General features: G+C 43.9%; 2 protein-coding genes and 1 long non-coding RNA gene across 11 annotated transcripts in view; 1 reads left to right on the forward strand and 2 right to left on the reverse strand.

Annotated features, from left to right (window-relative positions):
* The first annotated feature begins 820 nt into the window (after positions 1-820).
* LOC129035347 (uncharacterized) overlaps positions 821-24,513 on the forward strand; it is a 31,667-nt gene continuing 7,974 nt past the window's right edge. Inside the window, exons 1-3 of one of the 2 annotated variants that reach the window (XR_008502172.2) lie at positions 821-1,011; positions 8,519-8,640; positions 16,938-17,036. This is a non-coding gene — a long non-coding RNA (uncharacterized LOC129035347). The remainder of the gene's footprint in view (positions 1,012-8,518; positions 8,641-16,937; positions 17,037-24,513) is intronic. The other variant, XR_008502173.1, reaches the window with a different exon arrangement.
* FGFBP2 (fibroblast growth factor binding protein 2) lies at positions 4,072-7,126 on the reverse strand. Its single transcript, XM_054485665.2, has 2 exons — positions 6,300-7,126; positions 4,072-4,501 (listed from the first exon to the last, which is right to left on the reverse strand). Exon 1 carries the CDS (start codon positions 6,989-6,991, stop codon positions 6,320-6,322), a length of 672 nt encoding a protein of 223 aa, XP_054341640.1. The 5' UTR covers positions 6,992-7,126; the 3' UTR covers positions 4,072-4,501; positions 6,300-6,319.
* PROM1 (prominin 1) overlaps positions 12,114-24,513 on the reverse strand; it is a 112,424-nt gene continuing 100,024 nt past the window's right edge. For 7 of the 8 annotated variants that reach the window (XM_054485658.2, XM_063663529.1, XM_054485657.2 and 4 more), the window contains 5 exons: positions 23,336-23,451; positions 22,798-22,821; positions 22,312-22,380; positions 15,018-15,057; positions 12,114-13,251 (listed from right to left, as the gene is read on the reverse strand). In XM_054485658.2, coding sequence (XP_054341633.1) covers positions 15,042-15,057; positions 22,312-22,380; positions 22,798-22,821; positions 23,336-23,451 — 225 coding nt within the window. In that variant the 3' untranslated portion in view covers positions 12,114-13,251; positions 15,018-15,041. The remainder of the gene's footprint in view (positions 13,252-15,017; positions 15,058-22,311; positions 22,381-22,797; positions 22,822-23,335; positions 23,452-24,513) is intronic. The other variant, XM_054485664.2, reaches the window with a different exon arrangement.

Below are 24,513 nucleotides of genomic sequence, written 5' to 3' on the forward strand. Positions count from 1 at the left end.
AGACCTGGTGGCCAGCATCACTGCCTCAATCCATTATTGGACTGGAAATGGTAATCTTGCCACTAACACAATAGGCTCAAAAGTTAAACCTCATCTGAGTGCCACAGAGAATAAAATGGCCTACTGGGACTGTGGTTCCTCTGGTTCCTCTCCACAGTTGATCTCTCAGTCTAAAGGTGACAGGGATCCTTAGCTCTAGGGGTGGGCCTGCCTTTGTCTGGCAAATACAATACATTGGTCCTCTGCTGTCACCTGGTGGCCATTACTGGTGTGCAGTGGTAATTGACAACTGTCATCATGGAGTTGCCATTCTGTGAAGCTGGCAGATTCTGGCCACACCATAGTGGCACTGGAGACTGTTCTGTGCTTGGTTTAGTATCTGGTTCACTTGTAGTTAGATGATGCCATGCTGTTCACAGCAATGGTGCCCCCAGTAGTGGGCTAATGGACAAAACATTCAATGCACATTTCATGTCCTTGGTCTCAGGTTGGCACCATTTTTAAGTGGTAAGATAGACTTTGGAAGACGTGACTCAGAAAATTGCTAGATAGATGATGTTATCTGCACTGTGGCCTACACGTCTTTAGCAGACAGCGTGAGCATTACATGCAGCTGCTCCTCAGAGGAAACATTCCCCTTGGAAGAGGTGTTTGGAGAAAATCAGGACAGAAGAGGCAGAGATTCAGGGAGATCGGTTCTCTATGTCCATGATTTCACCATAAAATCTCTCAACCACTGCTCTTTTTCTTTAAAAAAAAAAAAAATTGACCCTACCACCTTGGAATCTTCACTGGTTTCATCATTATTTGACACCATCAGTGACAACACAAAGAGGGTGACTCCAATCTGTTGCTTCTACCACCCCCTGGTTTGGGTTATTGAATATGGAAGATCATACGATTAATTGCCAGAATCTGTGAACCGTAATGAACTCTTTCAGTGGCTGAGTTCTACTACCGTACCCAGCCCTCATGATTGGTGACCCATCGATGAGGAAGGACTGGGTGTGGGTGAGTACTTGATTAATAAAGATGGATGTAGCAGACCTTGAATTAGGACAAATAGATTATGTCACTGTCGAAGGAAAGGAGCACCCCCAGTATTAGGGAGAAACCACCCTTTACATTTCAGTATATAAACCAATTTCAGTTCTTTTTTTTGTATCAAGTAATAGTAGATATTCATATTTTTCTTATGGATATGCTGTTATTTCAGTACCTTTTGGTGAAAAGAATTTTCTTTTTTAAAATTTCTTTTTAAAATTCCAATAAAATATGTATATCATAAAATATGCCACCTTAACAATTTTAAGTGTATAATTTGGTAGTATTAATTACATTTGTTATGCAACCATCACTGCTGTCCACTTCAAGAACTCTTTTAATCCTATAAAACTAAAACTCTATAAACATTAAACTAACTTCCCATTCTCACCTCACCAGTCTCTGGCAGCCAACATTCTACTTTTGGTATCTGTGATTTTTGACTAGTTTAGGTACCTCATATCAGTGGAATCGTGCAGTATATGTCTTTTGTGACTGGCTTATTTTATCTAGCATAATGTACTCATGGTTCATCCATATTGTAGCCTATGTCAGAATTATCTGCTTTAAGGTTTAACAAAGCCTTTACTTTTAGGATGACTGAAATATTGCTTGGCCAATGTTACCCTGCATAGAACACATGGAAATGTTAAAATACACATTTCTGGGCCTCACTCAGATACTGTGGTTCAGTTTGTCTGTGGTGGGGCCTGAGAATTAGCTTTTTTTTTTTTTTTTTTTTTGAGATGGAGTCCCGCTGTGTTGCCCAGGCTGGAGTGCAGGGGCACGATTTTGGCTCACTGCAACCTCCGCCTCCCTGGTTCAAGTGATTTTCCTGCTTCAGCCTCCTGAGTAGCTGGGATTACAGGTGCCTACCACCACACCCAGCTATTTTTTGTATTTTTTAGTAGAAATAGGGTTTCGCCATGTTGGCCAGGCTTGTCTCAAACTCTTGGCCTAAGGTCATCTGCGCTCCTCAGCTTCCCAAAGTGCTGGGATTACAGGCATGAGCTACTACCCCCGGCCAAGAATTAGCATTTCTAAAGCTCCCCAGCAGAAGCAGATGCCTCTGGCCCACCTGTCACCCTTTGGGTAGCACAGATTTTCATCTTTAATATCACTGGTCAGCTATATGGTGATGTTAGTTTAAAATGTTGTTGAAAAATGGTTTGTGACAAATCCCAGCCTATTCTGTGATGTTTATAAATTGAACGCCATGAGCGTTAGAATTGGGTGGACCTGGATTTCTCTGCTGTCCTGACTCTTGACAAGCTATGTACAACTCACCTCTCCAGGCTTTCAAGTCCCTTGGTTTATAATTGGGAATAAAACTACTTACCTCTTAGGGATGTAGTGAGAGTTATATGAGGGGGCGAGTGAAAGGCTCAGAGCCCTTATAAGAAATAGACTTGGTATGTCACAGCAGATGCTTGATGTATATATATTTTAGAAGCTCAACCCCAGCAAACATCCCCTGGCTGCCCCCACCCACAGCCTTCTGTGTCATCTCCTACACTCATCAATGTGTTGTCTTGGTTTCCACTACTTCACTGCACTTCTAATATGTGAAACCTAATTGGTTAGTTCATCTCTCCCCTATCCAATATCTTGCACAGTGCTTGGGACATAGTTGATGATGAATAAATATTTCTTAATTGTGTGAACTACACATAGAGGCCATATTAGTAGTCTTCAACTCAGGTTGCACATAGAATTGCCTGGAAATTACCTAGGATATACCCCAGAGATTCTAATTCAATTAATCAAGGGTGGTGTTTCTTAAACTTGGCTGCATATTAGAGTCACCAGGGGAAATGTAAAATTGCACATGCTCAGGCCCCATCCCTGGCCAGTTACACCATAACCTCTGGTGCTGACGTCCAAGCACCAGTGTTTTTGAAAAGTTGCCCCAGGTGACTCCATCATGTAGCTAGGGTTGGGCACTGCTAGGCTAGATGGGGAAACAATTTAAGTACATCAAGAGTGGACTAGTGGGCCTGGTGCAGTGGCTCACGCCTGTAATTCTAGCACTTTGGGAGGCTGAGGGTGGATCACCTGAGGTCAGGAGTTCGAGACCAGCCTGGCCAACATGGTGAAACCTTGTCTCTACTAAAAATACAAAAATTAGCTGGGCATGGTGGCACACACCTGTAATCCCAGCTACTCGGGAGGCTAAGGCAGGAGAATCACTTGAACCCAGGAGGCAGAGGTTGCAGTGAGCCGAGATTGCACCACTGCACTCCAGCCTGGGTGACAGAGCGAGACCCCCATCTCAAATAAATAAATAGCCATTAAAAAGAAAAAGAGAGTGGACTATTAATGTGTTCTTAGGTAAGACAAATAAGAAATTAAGAAGAGAGTGAGTCCCTTTTTGCGTACGTCTAATAAAATCTAATTTTCTTCCTTTCCAACTCTGTTGATTAATTTAATTGCTGAGTGTACAGGGTTGTTCTCCTTCAGTTTCACTTCTCTATCTTTTTGGCTAGTTGCTATTGCTGCAGGGTGGCTGTGCTGGGTTGAATAGTGCCCACCAAAAATTTATGTCCATTCGGAATCTGTGAATATGATCTTATTTGGGAACAGGGTGTTTGCAGACATGATGGAGTTAAGATAAGGTCTTTCTTGATTAGGATGGACCCTAATCCAATGGCTGGTGCCCTTATCAGGAGAGGGAGATTTGACACACACGCAAGGGAAAAGTCCACGTGAAGACAGAGGCAGGGATTAGAGTGATATGTCTATAAGCCAAGGAATGTCAAGGATTCCAGCAACTTTAAGAAACTGAGAGAGAGGCACTGAACAGATTTTCCCTGAGACCCTACAAGAGAAACTAACTTTGGTGACATCTTGAGGCACTTCTTGCCTCCGTCACTGTGAGAGAACACATTTCTGTTGCTTTAAGCCACCTAGTCTGTGTAATGCATGATGGCACCCTGAATAAAATAATAGTGACTTAAGGGGTATACATGATCTCTATAGCATCTAGGTATCGCATTCATTAAGAAGACTAAAGTCATATTTCTGAAATCATTCTTTTATTTTGCACACACATAGCTGCTATTTATTGAACTTTCTCTAACTCCCAAGTCCATGTTACCATGCAATGAAATGTGACAAATTCATGTCCTGCTCAGAAGGCTAAACTGGAAATTCATGAATGTGTTACATATTTAAACTTTCATAGAAGGCTCCGATCAACAAAGCAAAACTTCTACAGATAAAAAGTAGATGTGTACGCTTGTCACTCTTGGGCCCATCAGCACCTGTTCCCTATCATATTGCTGAACTCTGCAAACTCCAGAAAGGAAGGTTTCTTTTCCAAACTTCAGAGAAGCTGCAGATCAAGAATTTGGGCAGTTGCATCTGATTAGAAACTCTCTTCTTCCAGTGTGAGAACGTTGGACTGAAAGCGGCGTAATATAAAAAGAGATGGTTCTCTGTCAGGGAGAGGTCAGCTCTAAAAAAAAAAAAAAAAAAGAAGGGATGAAAACTTCTTTGTTAGTTGTTATGGGCTGAATTGTGTGAATTGTGTCCCTCCCAAAACCTAAAAACCGTAGACTTCAGTCCTAACCTCCAGTACCTCAGGGAGTGTTTGTATTTAAAGATAGGGGCCATTAAAGAGGTGGTTAAGGTAAAATGGGGCTGTTTGGGTGGGACTTCACCCAGTGTGAATGGTATCCTGACAAAAAGAGATGAGGACACAGATCCACTCAGAGGAATGACAGCGAGAAGGCTGTCATCTAGGAGTCAAGGAGAGAGTCCTCAGAAGACACCGATCCTGCTGACACCTTGATCTTGGAATTTCAGTCTCCAGAATTGTGAGAAAATATATTTCTGCTGTTTAAGCCACCCATTTGGTGGTATTTTGCTATGGCAGCCCTAGCAAGCTAATACAGTAATCCTATGCAGCTTATCTGCAGGATCAAGATATTGTTTTAAGCTTTAGTGCCTGTATGCATCTGTATATAAGCTGTACATCTGTCTGTATAGATACGCATAGATGGATGTCTAAATGGGTACACTTCTGTTAACATTGTTTATCTCTGTGTGGTGGGATTATGGATGAAGTTTTAAAATTCTTTGTATTTTTCTGTTGTGTTTGAATTTTTCAAATGATTTGTATGTCTTAATTGTGGAAAGACCAAAAAAATCAACTTTTAAAAGAAAAAAAAAAGGACCTCCCTTCAATAGTAATTTTTTTTGGCTTAAGTGGCCCCTTTTCTCATCTGGGACAGATCTGAAATATTAAACAAACAGAAAACCTCCAGCCCAGAACGGCAGACACCAAAACAACTTTGTTGTGACCCAACATTTCTTGCTGCCTGGGCGCTTTTAGAAAAAGCCTTATTTGTTTTGTGATATTAGTTATCAAAGTGCTATTTATCAGGATATCTGCTTTGTTCCTATTTTTCTTACATAGATAATATGAAAAACCTCAGAAACTCTCCTTTTAAACTCAAAGCGCACAAATAAGACTAGAATCCCAGATAAATGAGCTCCTTGCTGGTGTGCAAAATTAATGAAAGCTGCTGCATTTAAGGATAGAGATCAGTAATAAGCCTTATTTCCACAAGAAAAAGTTTGGTCTTTTAAAAGCAATACTTGGAGTTGATTAAATCTGTTATTATTAATTAGATTTTCTCCTCTGTGATGAACAAAAAACAATCAAAGGCTTTGAGAGCTGTGAGAAAGACTTTGAAGATTATTTGACTCAAACTTTCCTCGGTGCACAACACCCCCCACCCTAACTCGACTGTAGGAGAAAAAACTGAGAACAAGACGAGGTGTGGCGACACCTCCACCAGGACGTAGCACCTCGGCCACAAACAGCTGCAGCAAAGGCTTGGTTCAGTTGGAAACGTCACCCGGCAGAATTCCAAAGGCCTCAGTTTAACAGTGAGGTGGTCCCATCACAAGGAGATTCTCAACCTTGGCTGCAAATTCAAATCACTTGGGGGAGAGTTTTAAAAGTCCACATTCCTGCGCTACTATGTTGGAGACATAGATGGAACGAACGGTCTGGCGAGGGGCCCGGGCATCACCATTTTTAGAGCTCCTTGTAGGTGATTCCTGGGCATCACCAGAGTCAAGTGCCACTCCGGATGAACCACCTCATCTACTCTGCTCTGCAACAGACAGCCTCAAACCCACCCCCAAACACACGCTGAGACTCTGATGTGGTCACAGCAGCTGTGAAAGTGCTAAGTGCCTTTCACGTAGCCTCTGCATATGAGTAAAGGAAAGGGTGTTGTTACCTGTAGGGGTCTTTCACCTGTCACCCTCGGAAGAAGCTGATGAGAAAGGCGCACAGGGCCTGGAAGGGTTTCCAACAGTGTTCCCAGGCCTTCTTCTTTGCTTCCTCATTCCCTCCGGGCCTGGGTCCAGGCTGGGTAGGTTTGGCTGTGGGTCGGGTGGTGGGTTTGGCTTTTCCCAGCTCTTCCATCGAGTCCTTTCCCAGCTGTGTTGCTTCTGTGAGTTTCACTGTGGCCTTGGGCCTCAGAGATGGCGTCCCAGCCTCAGGCTGTTGGTTGGGCGCTGGGCTGCCCTTGAGGCTGGAAGTCACCTGCTGCATGTGGGCCTGGGGCCCAGCCTCCCTGCACACGGATGGCCTCAGCACCGGGGCCCCCTGGCACGCATGGTGAAGGCGACTCAGCTCCTGCAGGGCTTGATTCCAGTAAGGTTTGGGGTCAGCAGCGAAAGCCTGGCACATGCTGGGCTGCCCCCTGTACTCACACCAGTATGTCTCCTCTGTGTTGCGGCAGTCGACGCGAAGCCAGACTTCTCCAGCACCTTGCCCCAAGCTGCTGGGGCGCATAATGCAGGAATCTCTCCCTCCAGTCTGGAAATGGAATTCCTCCCCAGTGCTTCCTTGCTTTTGCCTCGGGGCCTGACCCAAAGTCCCCAGGCAGGACAAGGTCACCAGCAGGAGGCAGGGGACGAACTTCATGGCGATACTCTGATAAACTTGCCTGCAACCCTGCACCGGGAGCAAGAACCCAAGTGGGACGAGTCACCCTTTAAAGGGTGCTGTACAAAAGACTCTTTCTCTGCAAGGGTGGGGAGGGTGTTTTGCAGCAAATGAGAAACATGCCCACAGACCTTAGACACGTAACACTTGGCAGGGGCAGAGCAGCCACCAGGGGCCGCCCACCACAAGCAAAGGGAATGGTTTTCCTGCGTGCCTCAGAGAGATCTGCCCCAGCCCTCTCACGCACAAAGCACTACACACAGCTTTGGGGCTGAGGGTTTTACAGTTTTCCAACCACAGGGAGCTTGCTCTAAAATTGGCCCTTGTACGGGAACAGCCTTCTTTGTCAACATTTGGTATATGCCAAGGTGTGGCAGTGGAATTCTGGAAAGAGAAGTTTGCAGCTGGGAGTCTGGGCTGCCTCAAGGCTCCCTCCTGCTCCCTGGAATCCCCATCTTGGGGGACCATGGGTTTAGTTAATCCAAAGGAAGCCAGAATTTTGTGAGCCTAGGTGTTATGAGATGGCCCAGCAAATGCAAAAAAAGACTATGTGAGGTTGTGTGAGGAAGCGTGTGCCAGAGGGACACAGAGACACTCCCCCTCCCACCCACTGAGCTGAGAGTCACCTGGTGTGGCCTCTGTGGGGCTGTCCCGCCGTCACCGTGGCCACAGGCCACAGTGCTGCAATGTTCACTTCCCTTCTTATTACATGTCTGACAATTGCACCAACTGAATGATGACGAGGAAGGCATGCAAATATATGTTCACACTGGGATTCAGTCTGTTTTAGACCATAAATTCTATTTCAAATTCAATTGAAATAACACAGTTTTAATTATATCACAGGAAAATATGATTTTAAATATTGTTATTATTGTTCTAAAAATAGAAAAAAACAAAATAAATTGAAAATAACTTTTGGTTCTGTGTCAAGAATCATAGTTTGGTATGGTCATAACTGTCCTTTGGTGACCCTTCCAGAGGGCACTGTGGAGTGGACCAAAGGTGGCAATTTGCTGTTAGGAATAGGGTTGACGGATATTGGGGGACTAGTTTGAATGTGAGGGATTTATCCTGGCTATCCCACGTGGGGTAGTTGCTACCTGGCACAGCCTTCCTTCCACCTGGATATCCTGGGTCCTGAGAAGACCTAGTAGGGCTGGAACTAAAGCCAGGCTGAGCTTTGGCAGCCACTGTGTGTGTAGCGGTGAGAGCCTTCCAGAAGAGGGCGTCACCCCAGGTGGGGAGCAAAGGAAGCTTCCAAGAAGTGGTGCCAAACCTTCAAGACAAGTCAGTCAATTTGTTAGGTTGAGAAAGGGTAAAAGGCAGATGTTTTTTGTTTTTTTGACCTCATTCTGTCACCTAGACCGGATTGCAGTGGTGTAATTATAGCTCACTGTAGCCTCCAACTCCTGGGCTCAATTACTTCTCCTGCCTCAGCCTCTCAAGTAACTGGGACTACAGGCATGGGCTGCCACACCCAGCTAAATTTTTAATTATTTTTAGGGACAGGGTCTCACTCTGTTGTCCAGGCTGATCTCAAACTCCTGGCCTCAAGCAATCCTCCTGCTTCCTTGTCCTCTGGAGTCACTGGAATTACAGATGTGAACCACCTCAACCAGCTAAAGGTAGGTTCCTTTTCTTTTTTTTTTTTTAGACAGTCTTACTTTGCCACCCAGGCTGGAGTGCAGTGGCACAATCTTGGCTCACTGCAACCTCCACCTCCCAGGTTCAGGCGATTGTCCTGCCTCAGCTACCTGAGTAGTTGGGATTACAGGCGCCTACCATCATGCCAGGCTAATTTTTGTGTTTTTAGTAGAGATGGGGTTTCACGACGTTGGCCAGGCTGGCCTCAATCTCCTGACAAGTGATCTATCCACTTCAGCCTCCCTAAGTGCTGAGATTACAGGCACGAGCCACTGCACCTGGCCAAGGGCAGATTCTTAATGCAGGACAATGTTTCCTGCAAGGAGTGCTCCTGGAGTGCAGGTTTATGGACGGCTGAAATGTCAAGGGCAAGGAGGCAGTGGTGAGAATCAGGCTGGAGAGGTGACTCAGGGTGTGGTCCGCAGCCCCTGTACCAATCCACAGGGCCAGTTCTAAGACAGAGGCTTGCCCTTTGTGTGCTTCCAACTCAGGAGCCCCTGGAGTAAACAGCACTCCAAGCCAGGCTCCATGTCGTGGCCAGAGGAAGGCAGGTGTTCAGCTCCAACTTCCTTTCCCCCACTCACCACAGTGTTGCAGGGAACAGCTTGCTAGACCCATCTAGCTGCCCTGAGGTTATGGCCAGCGCTTTTCAATGCCCTAGTGAGGCTGAGTTTACCCTGCAATGGGAACTTATCATAAGAGCTCTAATCACACTCTTCCTCTTTTCGCTTTTGGGACAAGCCAAGCCTCAAGACCTTTGCACTAGTCGTGCCCACTGCCTGAAAATCTTTTCCTTGAACATTGCATGCCTGGCTTCTCCCTGCTACCTTCACAGAGGCCTTCTCTCGCTATACAATGTAAATGAGCTCTTCTGTTCCTCTGTCACTTCATCCTGCTTTAATCCTCTTGAAGGCAGTGATTTCTCTCTCTTTTTTTGAGACGGAGTTTTGCTCTGCCACCCAGGCTGGAGTGCAATGGCGTGATCTCGGCTCACTGCAACCTCCGCCTCCTGGGTTCAAGCAATTCTCCTGTCTCAGCCTCCCAAGTAGCTGGGACTATAGGCACATGCCACCACACCTGGCTAATTTTTGTATTTTTAGTAGAGACAAGTTTTCACCATATTGGTCAGGCTGGTCTTGAACTCCTGACCTCAGATCATCCACCCGCCTTGGCCTCCCAAAGTGCTGGGATTACAGGCATGAGCCACCATGCCCAGCCCAATTTCTCTTCTTTCTTATTTGCTTGTTAATCTTTTAAGTGTGGCGTGTCATGATCCGATTTGCACTGTAAGAGATGGCTGTGTTGAAAAAGGATTGGTGGACAGGTAGGCTGTGCACAGGGAGGGTAGTGGGCAAGCTGGCTCTGTATGGGCTGAGTTGCTCTAACAAAAAGACCTTCTCTATTATGAACCAGTCTTCCAGGTTCATGCCTGGAAGTTCTTCAAATTTAACACATGCCTTCCAAGGTTTGTTTGATTGCTGCCATTTCCAGTGGAACAAGTCCAGGATCTGCAGTTTTGTCTTAGTAGACACTTCACTTACTTACTGCTGGCCTAAGCCTAGTCACTCAGCCACATCTAGCTGCAAGGGAGGCTGGGAAACATAGTCCCCACCAGGTAGCCTATGTCTAGCCAAAACTCGGGGGGCTGGAAGCCTAAAAGAAAGAGGGGAATGCCTCACTAGCCAAGAGACATTATGAAAACCATAAGAGGATCTCATCAGTGGGGATGGAGAGGAAGGCTTGGTGACCAAGGGTGGATGGAAGGGAGGGGGAAAGCAGACTTAAGAGATTCCTCCACCTCCAGTGATAGGGTGAAGGTGGAGAAATTCAAGAAAGGGAACATGGTGGGGAGAACCTGTGGGGATGTGCAGGTCAGGACAGTGGTTTAAGGCAGGGGCCATAAACTGTGGCCCACGTGGCCTGCTTTTGTAATTGTTGGAGAACACGGCAATATCTATTCACTGACATATTGCCTATGGCTACTTTTGTGCTACAACAGAGTTGAGGAGACATAGGCCACATGGCCCAGAAAGTGAAATATATTCACTGTCTGACCCTTTTCTTAGAAAGGTTGCCAACCTCTGGTTTAAGGTGCATCTGGGTGGAGACATGTCATGAACACAGGGTTGGCTGGAGCTCTGTGTGACGAGAGAACCAAAGGGAGCAGGTGAGGTGATGAGCGAATGAAATCACCCAAGGAGAGAGTGAGGGGTGGACCAGAAGAGAACCTGAGAATGCCACCTAAATTTAAGAACTGGAGAGATGAGTGTTGGAAGGAGACTGAGGAATAGACAGCCATGCCCCAAGAGGACACTGGAGAGGGCTCTTTTGGGAGCCTGAAGGGAGATCTTTGTAAAGGGGATGTGTTCACAAAAGTCAAGTCCTCGGTGACCCCGACAGGAGCCCTTCAGGAGTGGTGGGGACAGAAGGCAGGTCACGCGGGTTGAAGAAGCAATGGAAATGAGAAAGTGGACATAGAGATGTGTAGAGAGTTCTTTCAAGGAAATTATTTCCAAAGAGAGAGGGAAAAAAGAAAACATCTTGTACTACCAGGCTGAGTGTGCAATGGGGTTGAGGAAAGGCTGATTTTTTTCTTTTTTGAGACAGAGTCTCACTCTCTCAGCAGGCTGGAGTGCAGTGGCGCGACCTCAGCCCACTGCAACCTCTGCCTTCCAGGTTCAAGCAATTCTCCTGCCTCAGCCTCCCGAGTAGCTGGGACTACAGGTGCCCGTCACCACGCCCAGCTACTTTTTGTATTTTTAGTAGAGATGGGGTTTCACTATGTTGGCCAGGATGGTCCCGATCTCCTAACCTCATGATCCACCCCCCTCGGCCTCCCAAAGTGTTGGGATTACAGGCGTGAGCCACTGCGCCCGGACAAGCTGATTTTTTTTTTTTTTTTTTAGCAAAGATAAGAACTTTAGGACCATATCCTTCCACTGTGTTTGGTGATTTGAGATACTGAAAAATAAATAAATAAAAGTTGCAAGAGTGACACTAGGAGTATTAAGTTGGCTTGAATAACTTGAATTATTTAAATGTGTGATAGAAAAATCAGGTTTTCAAAAAATGGGAAGTTAAAAGATAATTTCCTCCAGAAGAATTATACACTATATAGTTTTGTTTAAATTGCAAGCCTCTTGTGTGTTGTTTTAAAAAAATTCATTTTTACTGTTGTATGTTTAGGAGTACACCAGGCAAAGTAGAGTTTGCCTATAGTTGGTATCCAATTGTGTAGTATTGTGACCTGGACAGTTCCCTAAGAAATGATGACTTTAGATCTGAAGAAGATCTAAAAAAATAGCCCACTTTGACCTTGACCTTGAATTACTTCTGTATAATAGGCCCTTTAATAATAAGTAATGGAATAAATTCACAAATAACATATGCCCAAATTTCATCATCTAAGTTGTGAGTCGCTGGATCTACTCAAGGAAGTAACATACAGGCCATGTTTTCCAAGTTCCTTTTTATTGAAATGAATCAGAACTGCAATCTGCACATGAAAAGACGTGGGGGAATGCCTACATCTGGAATTTCATTACGTCAGTGTTAAATTTTGTCCGACCAGTTTTTCATTGCTGATCACTTTTGATAATGACAGATCCAACATGAAAATCCTAAAGCAAATGGATATTTACCTTGTGCTTTCATGTAAATTTAGGGACAAAACTCAAAGGTTTCATCCATGCTGGACACCAGGTCTAAGAATTGTGACAGGATCTTCTCATATTTCATTTTAGAACACTTGACACTAGTCTGATGATATTCATGTTAGCTGCACTCCAAATAATGTTTATCCTAATGCAACAGAAAACTCTGTTAAACTGTACACCGTAATTGGCCTCTGTTAAAACAACTCCACTTTTGAATGAACAGCATTTCTTTCTCTCAAGATCTCTCTCTCTCTTTTGAATTTGCCAGATGGAGTTACACAGGTTCCCACGATTGCTTTTGCATGCCATTTCCAAGTGGAACATGGCCAATCTTTGATAAAGTATAATAGATCAAAATCTCTGCGCGAAGGATATGCTGTAGGTTTCACACACTTTTAGTGAAAATGGATTATTTTCAACAGCACCAAGAAGTCAATGGTGACTTATTTAGCTCATTTAGAAGAAAGTCCTATAATACTCATTTGTTTAAAAAACTCTGTGGTAACAAAAGGTATATACACCGTTTACTGTACACAAAATGCATCTTTCCTGTAAACTGGTGTGTGTTTAGCACACTCCACACATGGCAATATGTTAGAACCTAGCCATCACATTTGATAGAGTTTTGACAGAAATGCATCCAATGGGAACAAACACCCCATATGTTGTAGTGTCTAAATAGAAACTCAGTGTAAACAAGTAAAAAACAAAAATAGACAGGAAGGGAGGGAGTCATCCTTGAATAGTGATGGACCATGGACTATAATGTGATTGTGTTCATTCTTAAAGCACTACCCAGAGACCAATGGTGCGGTTTCCTTGGTGCCCGCCTGAGTCACTACGTTGCCACTGGCGTTGCTCCTGGATTTGGAAAGTCCTTGTAGACCCAGAAACTACCAAAAATCTGTGATCCTTTCCACTTTGAGTATCCTGACGCTGAAATGAAAGTTAAACACAATTTTAGAAATTGCTTTTGAATTAATAAAGAGAAAACCAGGAATGCATAATCCTAAAATGGTCCCCACCAGGAGCCTAAGAACTAAGGAAATATAAACTCGTTCAAGAGGCACAGCAATATGTTTGTTGCAAAACAATTTGTTAAACTATAGCAATATAGAAAAAAACTTTGTGGTTTTTGTTTATTTATTTTATTTTATTTTATTTATTTATTTTTTGAGAGGGAGTCTCACTCTGTCACCCAGGCTGGAGTGCAATGGCACGATCTCAGCTCACTGCAACCTCCACCTCCCGGGTTCAAGCCTCAGCCTCCCAAGTAGCTGGGACTACAGGCACCTGCCACCACGCCTGGCTAATTTTTATATTTTTTAGTAGAGATGGGGTTTCACCATGTTGGCCAGGCTGGTCTCGAACTCCTAACTCCAAGTGATCTGCCCACCTCAGCTTCCCAAAGTGCTGGGATTACAGGAATGAGCCACCACGCCCAGCCAGAAAAAAATTTTAAGTCCATAATACTCAAGGTACATGGTTGGTACACAGATTTCTAGATTTTTGTTTGTTTGTTTTTTTAGAGATAGGGTCTCACTACATTTTCCAAGTTGGAGTGCATGAGTGTGTTGGCTATTCACAGGTATAATCATGGTTCACTGCATCTTTGAACTCCTGGGCTCAAGCAATCCTTCTACCACAGCCCCCCACCCCAGTAGCTGGCACTACAGGCAGGTACTACCACAGCTGGCTTATTTTTTTACTCTAAAAAAACACTTTCTTTTTTTTTTTTTTTTTTTTTTTGTGATGGAGTCTCACTCTGTTGCCCAGGCTGGAGTGCAGTGGTGTGATCTCGGCTCACTGCAACCTCTGCCTCCCAGGTTGAGTAGCTGAGATTACAGGCAGGATAACGGGGGTCCCCCACCACACCCGGCTAACTTTTTTTAGTAGAGACAGGGTTTCACCATGTTGGCCAGGCTGGTTTTGAACTCCTGACCTCAACTGATCTGCCCGCCTCAGCCTCCCATAGTGCTGGGATTACAGGCGTGAGCCACCGCACCAGCCCTTATTTTTTTACTTAAAAAAAAAAATCTTATTTTTTTACTTAAAAAAAAAAATCTTATTTTTTTACTTAAAAAAAAAAATCTTATTTTTTTACTTAAAAAAAAAATCTTATTTTTTTACTTAAAAAAAAAATCTTTTTTTTTACTTAAAAAAAATCTTATTTTTTTACTTAAAAAAATCTTATTTTTTTAATATACACACACATACTGTGTGTGTGTGTGTGTATATATTATATATATACACACACATTTATGTAGCAATGCATGTATATACAGAGAGGGTCATTGTAATGTATGTATACATACAGTTGTCCCTCTGGATCCATGTGGGATTGGTTCCAGGACCCCAACACACATCCTCCTACATACTGTATATCATCTCTAGATTACTCAAAATACCTAATACAATGTAAGTGTCACATAAGTAGCTGTTATACTGTATTGTTTTTATTATTTTTATTTTTGTACTGTTATTTAAAAAAATTTTTTTAGAGTATTTTTGATCCACAGTTGGTTGAATCTGTGGATGTGGAACCTGCAGGTACAGACGGTGGACTGGATATATAAAATATCATGTCTAACATACTGACCTAGATTTCCCACTTAATGTATTAGGAATAGCTATGTTTTGATGTTCTAAAAACCAAAAACTATAGTCCTGTAGATTCTCTTCAATGAAAGCATCAAACTTACCTCAAGCAATTTCAACATCAGCTATCAATGTTGTGATGGGCTAAAAAACAAAAAAATACAGAAATATAATACCCCCAGCAAAGCTGTGGGTGGTTTCATCAACTCTGTGCTAAGAAGCAGGCACGTGACTAAAGGTACAGACGAATATAAACCACATCTCATAAAGTTTATCAAGAAGAATGTGTCAGACAAAACACTGGTTACTCTAGCTTCTGTTTGTATTGCTTTTAAAAACAGCATAGAAGGTAAAGAGAATAAACAGACTATGACAAGTAGAATTGTGAATATTCACAATCTAAGGTTAAAAGTGTTAAGAGTCACTAAGAACACGTGTTGAAGACATTAGGCCAGCAGCAACACAGCAGTACACATGTCTACCACAAGAGTCTTTCTAAAGTCCGCTTCTAGGACAGAAGACAGAAGCAAATGGAAGTCCCGCAAGGACCTTGTTACAACTACAAATTCCTGGGTGTAAGATCAGGCAGTGCACATGGCCTCTAAGTGGCTCTCTGGGTGAACCATCAACAGTAGCCCCAGTGTCCTCTAAAGTGACTCTGTGATAATGGCCTTGACAACCGAAAACGTATATGCCAGGGGGAGACTAGTGAACTCTATCTGGAAGGTCGGCAGTTTCAACTCTGGCACACCCTGCCCGACTGTGACTTCAGGTGGATCACAACCCCTCTGAACCTGCAGGATCCACCCTGCCTCACTGCAGTGCTGCATGAGACACATGAGGTTGGGGGAGGACATGCACGGAGGACGTCAGGGCACCTGCCAGGCAAGACATTCCTTCTAAAGTTTTTCACTTTAGAAAGTGCACAAGCTTGGTTCTGTGTGCCTCTTCTTGCACTACCCTTTATGCTTTCGGTAAAGAAACAAACTCTTTATTGAAAGGGCTCAAAGGGCCCCTGGAAAAGGGTGCAAGCAGGGGCTGGCTCAATCTCTTGTTACTGTCCACCTCACCAGGGCCTGGAGCTGAACATTATGAAGGACTGTAGCCTCTGGCAATCATTTCTAAAGAACATCTACATTTGCCTTATTGAGCAGAGGGATGCTGGGCACACTAACGGGATCACTGGTTCTTCTCCTCCTGCCTAGCATTGCCTCTCCTCCAGACAGTATATCCATCCTATCCTGGAAGAGAGGGAACTCTGGAGACCTCAGAAGCAGGAAATGAGCAAAACAAACCAATTTAAGCAGTGTCTTAGTATGTTTTCTGCTGCTATAACAGAATATCAGAGACTGGGTAACTTACAAAGAAAAAAATTTGTTTTTCACAGTTCTGAAGGCCACGAAGTCCAAGAGCCTGGTGCTGGTATCTGGTGAAGGCTTTCATGATGCATCATCCCATAATGGAAGGGCAAACGAGTGCAAGAGACAGACAGGGAATGGGGGTCAAGCTTCCTCCTTTTATCAGGAGCCCACTCCCATGATAATGGCATTAATCCATTTATGAAGGCAGAGCTCTCATGACCTAACCACCTGTCCAAGGTCTCGCCTGTTAATATAGTTACAATGGTAATTAAATCTCAACATGAGTTTTGGAGGGGACAATGAAACTATAGCAAGTAAGTAAAACTAATTCTGGAAGCTCCTGATGTAAGAGAAACAAAGGGCCTTAGGTGAGACCATAACTGGCGGATATATTTCTTCAGGCAATTAGGATTTGGGCTCTGAATGATAACTTCCTGGGTGCCCAACACAATAAAGTAATAAAATAAAGAAGGCAAATACATGACATCTGAGACTCCCCTGTCCCCAGAGTAGACATCACATACCGATGACAGCACTTTTGAGTCAGTCTGGATTAAACCTCCAGATTTCAATCAACACAGGGCTCTGGGCAACCTGACAACAGAGAGAAGTTGGCCCAGGAGGTGGAATCTGTTTGTCACTGATGCACTATCCCCTTCACAGAAAAAGGAAGGTCCTGGCCCCCGAAGAACCTGAAACATCACACAAGGGAAGGGGCTCCAAGCACCCTCTACAAGACCTATGCAGCCAGAACCTACACAGGTGAGGGTCAGCTGCTGTTGATGTAGCACCTGCTTCCTCCTCCAGGCTGCAGAGATGCAGCCATGCGGACCTCCCCTACTTTTACTTCTATGGCTGTTTGCCACATACGTCAGCACTATGCTGTTTATGTAGCATTCCCTGGGAAGCAGGTGGATCCCACAGAAGTTAATAGACTTCATAGAAGTCTACGTAAAAAGCCACAGACTTACGTATGTGGCAAACAGCCACAGACTGTATAATGGACTAATTACAGTGTGTGTGTGTTTAAGAAATAAATTGAAATAAAAGAAAAAGAGACAAAAAAACTAGTTTATGAAACTGAGTTTGCCACTCAGTTTATTTAAGAGAATTCTCCTGGGAAACGCTCCATGAAGCAGTATTAGTTGTCAAACTGCTCCTCACTTGGTAAGTACTAGTGTCCCGGTTTGCAGGCTTTTCTTTCGTTCTTACATTAAAATTTTTTTTTTTTTCATTTATAAACACAGGGTCCTGCTGTGTTGCCCAGGCTGGTTTTGAACTCCTGGGCTCAAGTGATCCTCCATCCTCAGCCTCCCAAAGTGCTGGGATTAAAGGCGTGAGCCACCCCATCAGCCAGAAGGCTTTTCTAAAATAGCCAAGCACCTTCTCTGTGCACTGATCATTTTCCTCTTAAACCTAGCTTTGTTGTGAAATGCAGGCAACGCCTGAAAACTGTTGGCGGTAAACACTGGGGGAAATCACAGTCTCAAGCTGTGTGAAGGAGGCACCAATTCGGGCTCATTTGTACAGAAGGTATCACGAGGTGTCGGCTAATATCCAGAGCCCAGTTGGTGTCATCAATGGAAGCTAAGTGGAGTTGCTGGCTCAGCTAACAGATTAGAGCCATACTTAGTTATCTTCTGAGTCACCTTTGGGTTCCTTCCATTGGAAATGTCAAGGTAATAAGAAAAGATTATGGTTATTATAGTGAACCACAAACCCTTAAATAAGGGCTTACAGTGGTCAAAGGGTGAATGTTTTGCCTTGTTACCTCATTGAACCCTCACAACCCTATGCAAACAAGGCTCTTATTTTTATTTATTTATTTATTTATTGAGACGGAGTCTCACTCTGTTGTCCTGGATGGAGTGCAGTGGTGCAATCTCAGCTCACTGCAACGTCCGCCTCCTGGGTTCAAGCGATTCTCCTGCCTCAGCCTCCCAAGTAGCTGGGATTACAGGTGCCCGCCACTACGCCCAGCTAATTTTTTGTATTTTTAGTAGAGATGAGGTTTCACCATGTTGGCCAGGCTGGTCTCAAACTCCTGACCTTGTGATTTGCCTGCCTTGGCCTCCCAAAGTGCTGGGATTACAGGCGTGAGCCACCGCACCCAGCCTCAAAGCTCTTATTATTCCCTCCTTTTAGAAGTGAGAAAACTGAGGCTCAAGGACATTAAATAGCACTTCCACAATGACACATGGAGGCAGAGCAAGGATCCACTCCAACTCAGACCCCTGGGACCTCTAGGAGGGTCTGGGTGGAAAAGAAAGGTGTCCCAATGTCCCTCGAGTTTCTGGGATGTCATTTCCTAACCTTCTGCAAATAAACCAAATCAAAACTATGATTCTTCACTGACTGCCTGTAGATGGGCTGAACATCCAGGAGACATGCCAGGGTTCCCACTGGAGGTGGGTGTGCAGGAACGAAAACAAGTCTCGATTTAATTGTTACCATGAAAGATGCTTCAGCGAAACTCACATAGGGTGTCACTCAGTCTTTGGAATTTTTCTCTTACTGAAACAGAACACTTCAACCCACCCTTGGAGCTCTACTATAGAACACAGAATATAGAAAGTAGAAAAAAATTCAAATGTGCTGTGGACCGTTAAGGAAGGACGTCCAACATTAGTATATCCCTAGTTCCAGGCTTCACAGGTGTATGAAGTGCTAGGCCCTTCACAAAGACAAGTCCTTCCAATGTCTGTTGTAAGCAGAATGACCACAGAATCATCCTAAAGCTTTATTTATGTATTTAATAGAACAATGGCATTTAATCTATTTTGAATTTCAACACTAACAGCCCAAGATGAAATGTTCATTAGCAAGTGAGAAGAGTGGCATTTCTCAACACTGACTAGGGCTGTTTTCTAACATTTTCCTGTTTTCCATCATTATCATGTCTTTTTTCTTGTACAGCAAGTTAAATCCAGGAGTTATCAAGTCTTATGCTGTTCCAGCAATGTGGGTAAAAACTAATAAATAAGGAGAGCTACGACAAACTTCTTGAGCCTAGAGAATTAAGTCTTTGACGCTACATGCAGGACATCTGTGGCACTAATAGGTGCTCGGTTATTCTCTTATTGATGCTAGAACTGGAAGTCTACCCTCCTTTGTGGGAAAGGTCTCGCATGGTGGCATAAGACAGAAGACAGCTGACGCCTGCCTATTTCCAGCACCCAGATCTGAAGCTGGGAATTAGCCAAAGTCTGGCTGGCTGTGATGATCATGCCTAAGTGACAAAGGTCCGTGGCAGTACTGGTGCTGAGAGGACCCTGGCATCTCAAAGGCTGTCTTGTCAACTTGCACACTGACACCTCCCTTTCAATTGCGGGAGGATTTCTTGGATGCAGCACATTCTTCCAGGCCTACCAGTGCATCTGCTTCTCAGGGAGCCGTGGAATTGTGCCTTCTAGATTCCCTTTTAAGAATGACTTGCCTCCAGCTGGGGGCAGCATGGTCAGCAGAGAGCCTCCAGCTGTCAGAGCCTACAGCTCTACGGCAGCGCTGCTCCAGCCCTGGGAGCAGTGACTGGGGGAGGAGAGGGTGCAAAGACTTACCTAATCTATAATGATTAGCCCAGTGTGGGCAACTCCCTACAGGCCATGCTTGATCCAGAGCTCCTGCCTAGTTGGGCCAAGGCTTTGGCAGGCCAACCTCGACTTCTCCCCCTTTCTTTCACAACCGTGGCTCCTCGTAAACATCCTGCACTCCAAACTCCATTTGAGCACTGCTTCCAGAAAACCTGCCTGTGGCAGCCTCCACCCAGGCTTGCGTCTCTCTCTCTAGCATCTTCCAGGCAGCCTGGATGACTCTTCTTAGAACAGAGAGTACTTTCAGTGGCTTCACAACCAACAGGCAAACACCAGGAAGCAATTCTACAAATTCAAAGCAGTCCTAGAAGATCCGATGTTAGGGCAACATAGGTAATTGAGAACAGCTGTCCTCTGATCTTGAAAATTTCAATCCATATATATAAGATACCCTCCAAGCATGCTACACCACAAAAAGGAAGGCCAGGACATTATGCAGGCAGCTGTACTGTCTACTCTCCCCAGAGCACACCTGGCTAATTGATACCTAAATCGATCTTCAACTCTTTCACAGCACTCTAGCCACCAAGCCTTGCATACCGGAAGAATCAGGTCAGATGAAGTCAATTTGCCATTTCAAGACTTTATTTATTTATTTAGAGATGGAGTCTCCCTCTGTCTCTGTCACCCAAGCTGGAATGCAGTGGCGCAATCTCGGCTCACTGCAACCTCTGCCTCCCGGGTTCAAGTGATTCTCCTGCCTTAGCCTCCGGAGTAGCAGGGACTACAGGCGTGTGCCACCATACCTGGCTAATCTTTTGTATTTTTAGTAGAGACAAGGTTTCACCATGTTAGCCAGGATGGTCTTGATCTCCTGACCTCGTGATCCACCCGCCTCGGCTTCCCAATGTGCTGGGATTACAGGCATGAGCCACCGCGCCTGGCCGAGAACTTGATTTTTTTTATTATCACCATTTCTGCTCTGATCTGAATGTTTGTGCACTCCTAAAATTCATACGTTGACATCGTAATCACAGTGATGCTTTAGGTCATGAAGGCAAAGCCCTCATTAGTCTCTCATTAACGCCCTTAGAAAAGAGACCCCAAGGAGCCAGTTTGCCCTTTCCGCCATGTGAGGATTTGGCAAGACAACGCCACCTGTGAGAAAGTGGTCCTTTACCGGACACCGAATCTGATGGCACCTTGATCTTGTATTCCCAGCCTCCAGAACTGTGAGAAATAAATCCTGGTGTTTATAAGCTACCCAGTTTAAGGCATTTCGTTATAGCAGCTGGAATGCACTCAGATAACTTCTCTTCCCCTAAATGGAAAATTATAATGAAAAGTTCTGATTTTTTCACAATGTTCAAAGTTTTAAGTTCAGGAAGCCATTTACCTCCTGAAAGGACAAATTTTAATGACTTTCTGGTTCTGTTCATCTTGAAATCTGACCAAGGTGGAGCATCAACTGTTATTAGGTAATATTGCTTAAGATAAGGATGTGCCTGACTGGTAAGCAGGTTCTGGCCTGGGAGGCTCTAAATATAAATACCTGGTGTGAAGCCAAAGCTGTGGGCTTCCCTGAGTGTGGGCACTTTCAACTGGATGCCTCCCACGTGGAGCGTGGCCCTTCTAAGGTGGATCCCCACCATGCACTAACGTTAGACTCACCCTTTTGCATCTGAGACATCACTGTGGGGAGCAGGGCTCGGGGGAGCACTGGGGGGCCAGCTGCATGGGCGTGGGAAGGGCCACACCCACTGAAGAGGACAGCCCACTGCTGCCCTGCTGCCCTGCACACTATGGCTCCACCTCTTATGAGCAGATAGGTCCCTGGCTGACGTGTGGGTCTGAATTCTTAGTAGAGCCTCAGAAGAGGACTGACCTCTGGCAAGCAAAGCTCTTACCCGACACATGATATATCCAGAACCACAGAAGCTCCTTAATTCTAGAGAATGTAAATTCATAAAGATTTTGGAGGAATAATTGAGGTTCTTTTTCTGGTTGGTTACAGTTAATTTATTGGAAGGAAGGAAAAAAAGGAAGGAAGGAAGGGAAGGAAGGAAGGAAGGGAAGGAAGGAAGGAAGGAAGGAAGGAAGGGAAGGAAGGAAGGAAGGAAGGAAAGGAAAGGAAGGAAGGAAGGAAGGAAAGAAGGAAGGAAGGAAAAGCTTTGAAAACTGTAACTACTCAGTTTATTTGGTGCAGAGAAATTCTAAATGCAAGGTATGCGTGCATTTAATCTGTAATGATCTACAGCCATACATAGCATTTTAAGATGACACTAAATTTGAGTTGCAGAATAGTTCCATTGTTTAGAAATCGACTGAACATTTAAACTCATGGCATCATGGAACACTACGTAGAGCATGATTGGAGACTAGCATTGATAAAGTATCATACAGAGAGAAGTGAGGGCATCAGCAGCATGCAGAAAATTCAGTGCTGATCTATAGGAGATGAGACGGTTTATCATAGGACGGGCATGCACTTATAGACTTTGCTTTACCTTGTCATAACAGGATTGTGAATACCATATACATGATCTTTATGATAACCATTATTACCATTTTCCATACTGTAACAGAAATAAATACACCAAAACACCATGTTATCTCTAAGATGAAGTATTTACATCATGGATTACAAAGACAATGTAATGGTCATGAAAAGTATGTAACAATTTGTTAAATCTAAAAAAAAGACAAATGAGTAATTGACATTTTTGCTCCTTTTAAACTTCAAAGACCAAATGACTACTTTATAGATTAATACACTTAACATATAAAATTTCATTAATTCATCAAGTATTTCTTGAGCACCTTCTATGTGCCAACCCTCTTTTTAAGAGGCATTGCAATTTATTTTTGCCCGGACAGATGCTTTTTCTACATAATTTTAAGATGTTAATAACTTAATTTTTAAAGTCCATTACATAATAATATCAACCTCCCCCATCCCATCTAGGAATATAGTTTTTTTAAAAAAGGCTTACTTTTTCATGGGTATAGTTTCAACACTATAAAATACAAAAAAGGGAGATAAAATTAATTTTTTAAATTATTACGAAAGCTCAGCAACTACTTCCCCCAAATATTTACTCTAACACGGATACTGACAGTGCAAATTCAGGAGAGACCCATGTTGAAAGATGAGTGAAGTGAAAAACGAGGCATACACATTCACCAGAAACAGAATGAGGGGCAGACTACAGAGCCAAAATGGAAAGTGTAAAAACAGTTATCATAAAGTGAAATGCCAGGTCCCCGAGAGAGAGGAACTGCAAACAAGAAATTAAAAGGCTGGTTAGGGAAGCTGAGAGGATTAAGCAGGAGGAAAAAAGTAGTTAAAACAAGTATAGAAAAATCAGTACCAAGAAAAAAAAAAATTCACCTGAACAGAAGTGACCTTACTACTAAAAAAAAAAAAAAAAAAATCAAGTTTAACCTCATCAGAACTCATCTTTACCAACTCTTTGAAGACAGCATCACCTAGAAAATGACCCCCACATCTGTGGAAGCCCACATACTTACTCATCGTACACGTCCTCCGAATCCATTCGACGATAGTACTTAGCCAGTTTTACCGCAAAAATTAGAGCCGGAAGTAAAAATACAGTAGCTTTTCCTATGCCAAACCAAAACAAATTCTAGGAAAAAAAATCAGAAGAATTAAATGTTTGAAGATAAGAAATGGGAAAAACAGTTGTTCGGGGGAATTTTTTTTTTTTTTTTGGAATTTTTAAAAACGAGTTGTCATTTTGTTCTTTAAAACAATTTGAGAATGTCATGTGGACGAGGCACTGTGTGAAGTGCTACTCACGTTGTTAGGATTCATTTCATCTTTCTAAAAACCTTGAGTAGATCCTATTATTATGTTTATTTTACAAAGGAGGAGCAGAAACAGCAAGTGATAAAGCCAGGATGCGAATCTAGGCCACTCCAACCCAACTTCTAACCACCCCAAACAGATTCTCTTTGTTGACCGACTGTCCAGTAATCAGAGCATGGATGGCTAGCTCTGATTACTTTTTGAGTTTCAATCCCTCTTATGAGTTGTTTGTTATTTATTTATTTATTTATTATTTTAGACAGAATCTCACTCTGTCCCCCAGGCTGGAGTGCAGTGGCGCCATCTCAGCTCACTGCAAGCTCTGCCTCCTGGGTTCACGCCATTCTCCTGCCTCAGCCTCCCGAGTAGCTGGGACTACAGGCGTCCGCCACCACGCCTGGCTAATTTTTTGTATTTTTAGTAGAGACGGGGTTTCACCGTGCTAGCCAGGATGGTCTCGATCTCCTGACCTCGTGATCTGCCCGCCTAGGCCTACCAAAGTGCTGAGATTACAGGCGTGAGCCACCACACCCAGCCAAGTTGTTTGTTATTAAGATGACAAATTAGCCGGGCGAGGTGGCTCATGCCTGTAATCTCAGCACTTTGGGAGGCCGAGGTGGGCCAATCACGAGGTCAGGAGTTCGAGACCAGTCTGGCCAACATAGTGAAACCCCACCTCTATTAAAAATACACAAAAAAATTAGCCAGGCGTGGTGGTGTGCGCCTGTAATCCCAGCTACTCGGGAGGCTGAGGCAGGAGAATTGGGTGAACCCAGGAGGCAGAGGTTGCAGTGAACCAAGATCGTGCCACTGCACTCCAGCCTGGGCGACAGAACGAGACTCCATCTCAAAAAAAAGAAAAAAAAAAAAAAAGATGACA

This window comes from Pongo pygmaeus, chromosome 3, assembly GCF_028885625.2.
Source record: "Pongo pygmaeus isolate AG05252 chromosome 3, NHGRI_mPonPyg2-v2.0_pri, whole genome shotgun sequence".
In the NCBI taxonomy this organism is placed as follows: Eukaryota; Metazoa; Chordata; class Mammalia; order Primates; family Hominidae; genus Pongo; species Pongo pygmaeus.

What these genes read in the sequence shown, in the direction of transcription:
- FGFBP2 (XM_054485665.2), bottom strand. Translation starts at nt 6,991, where the DNA reads ATGAAGTTCGTCCCCTGCCTCCTGCTGGTGACCTTGTCCTGCCTGGGG.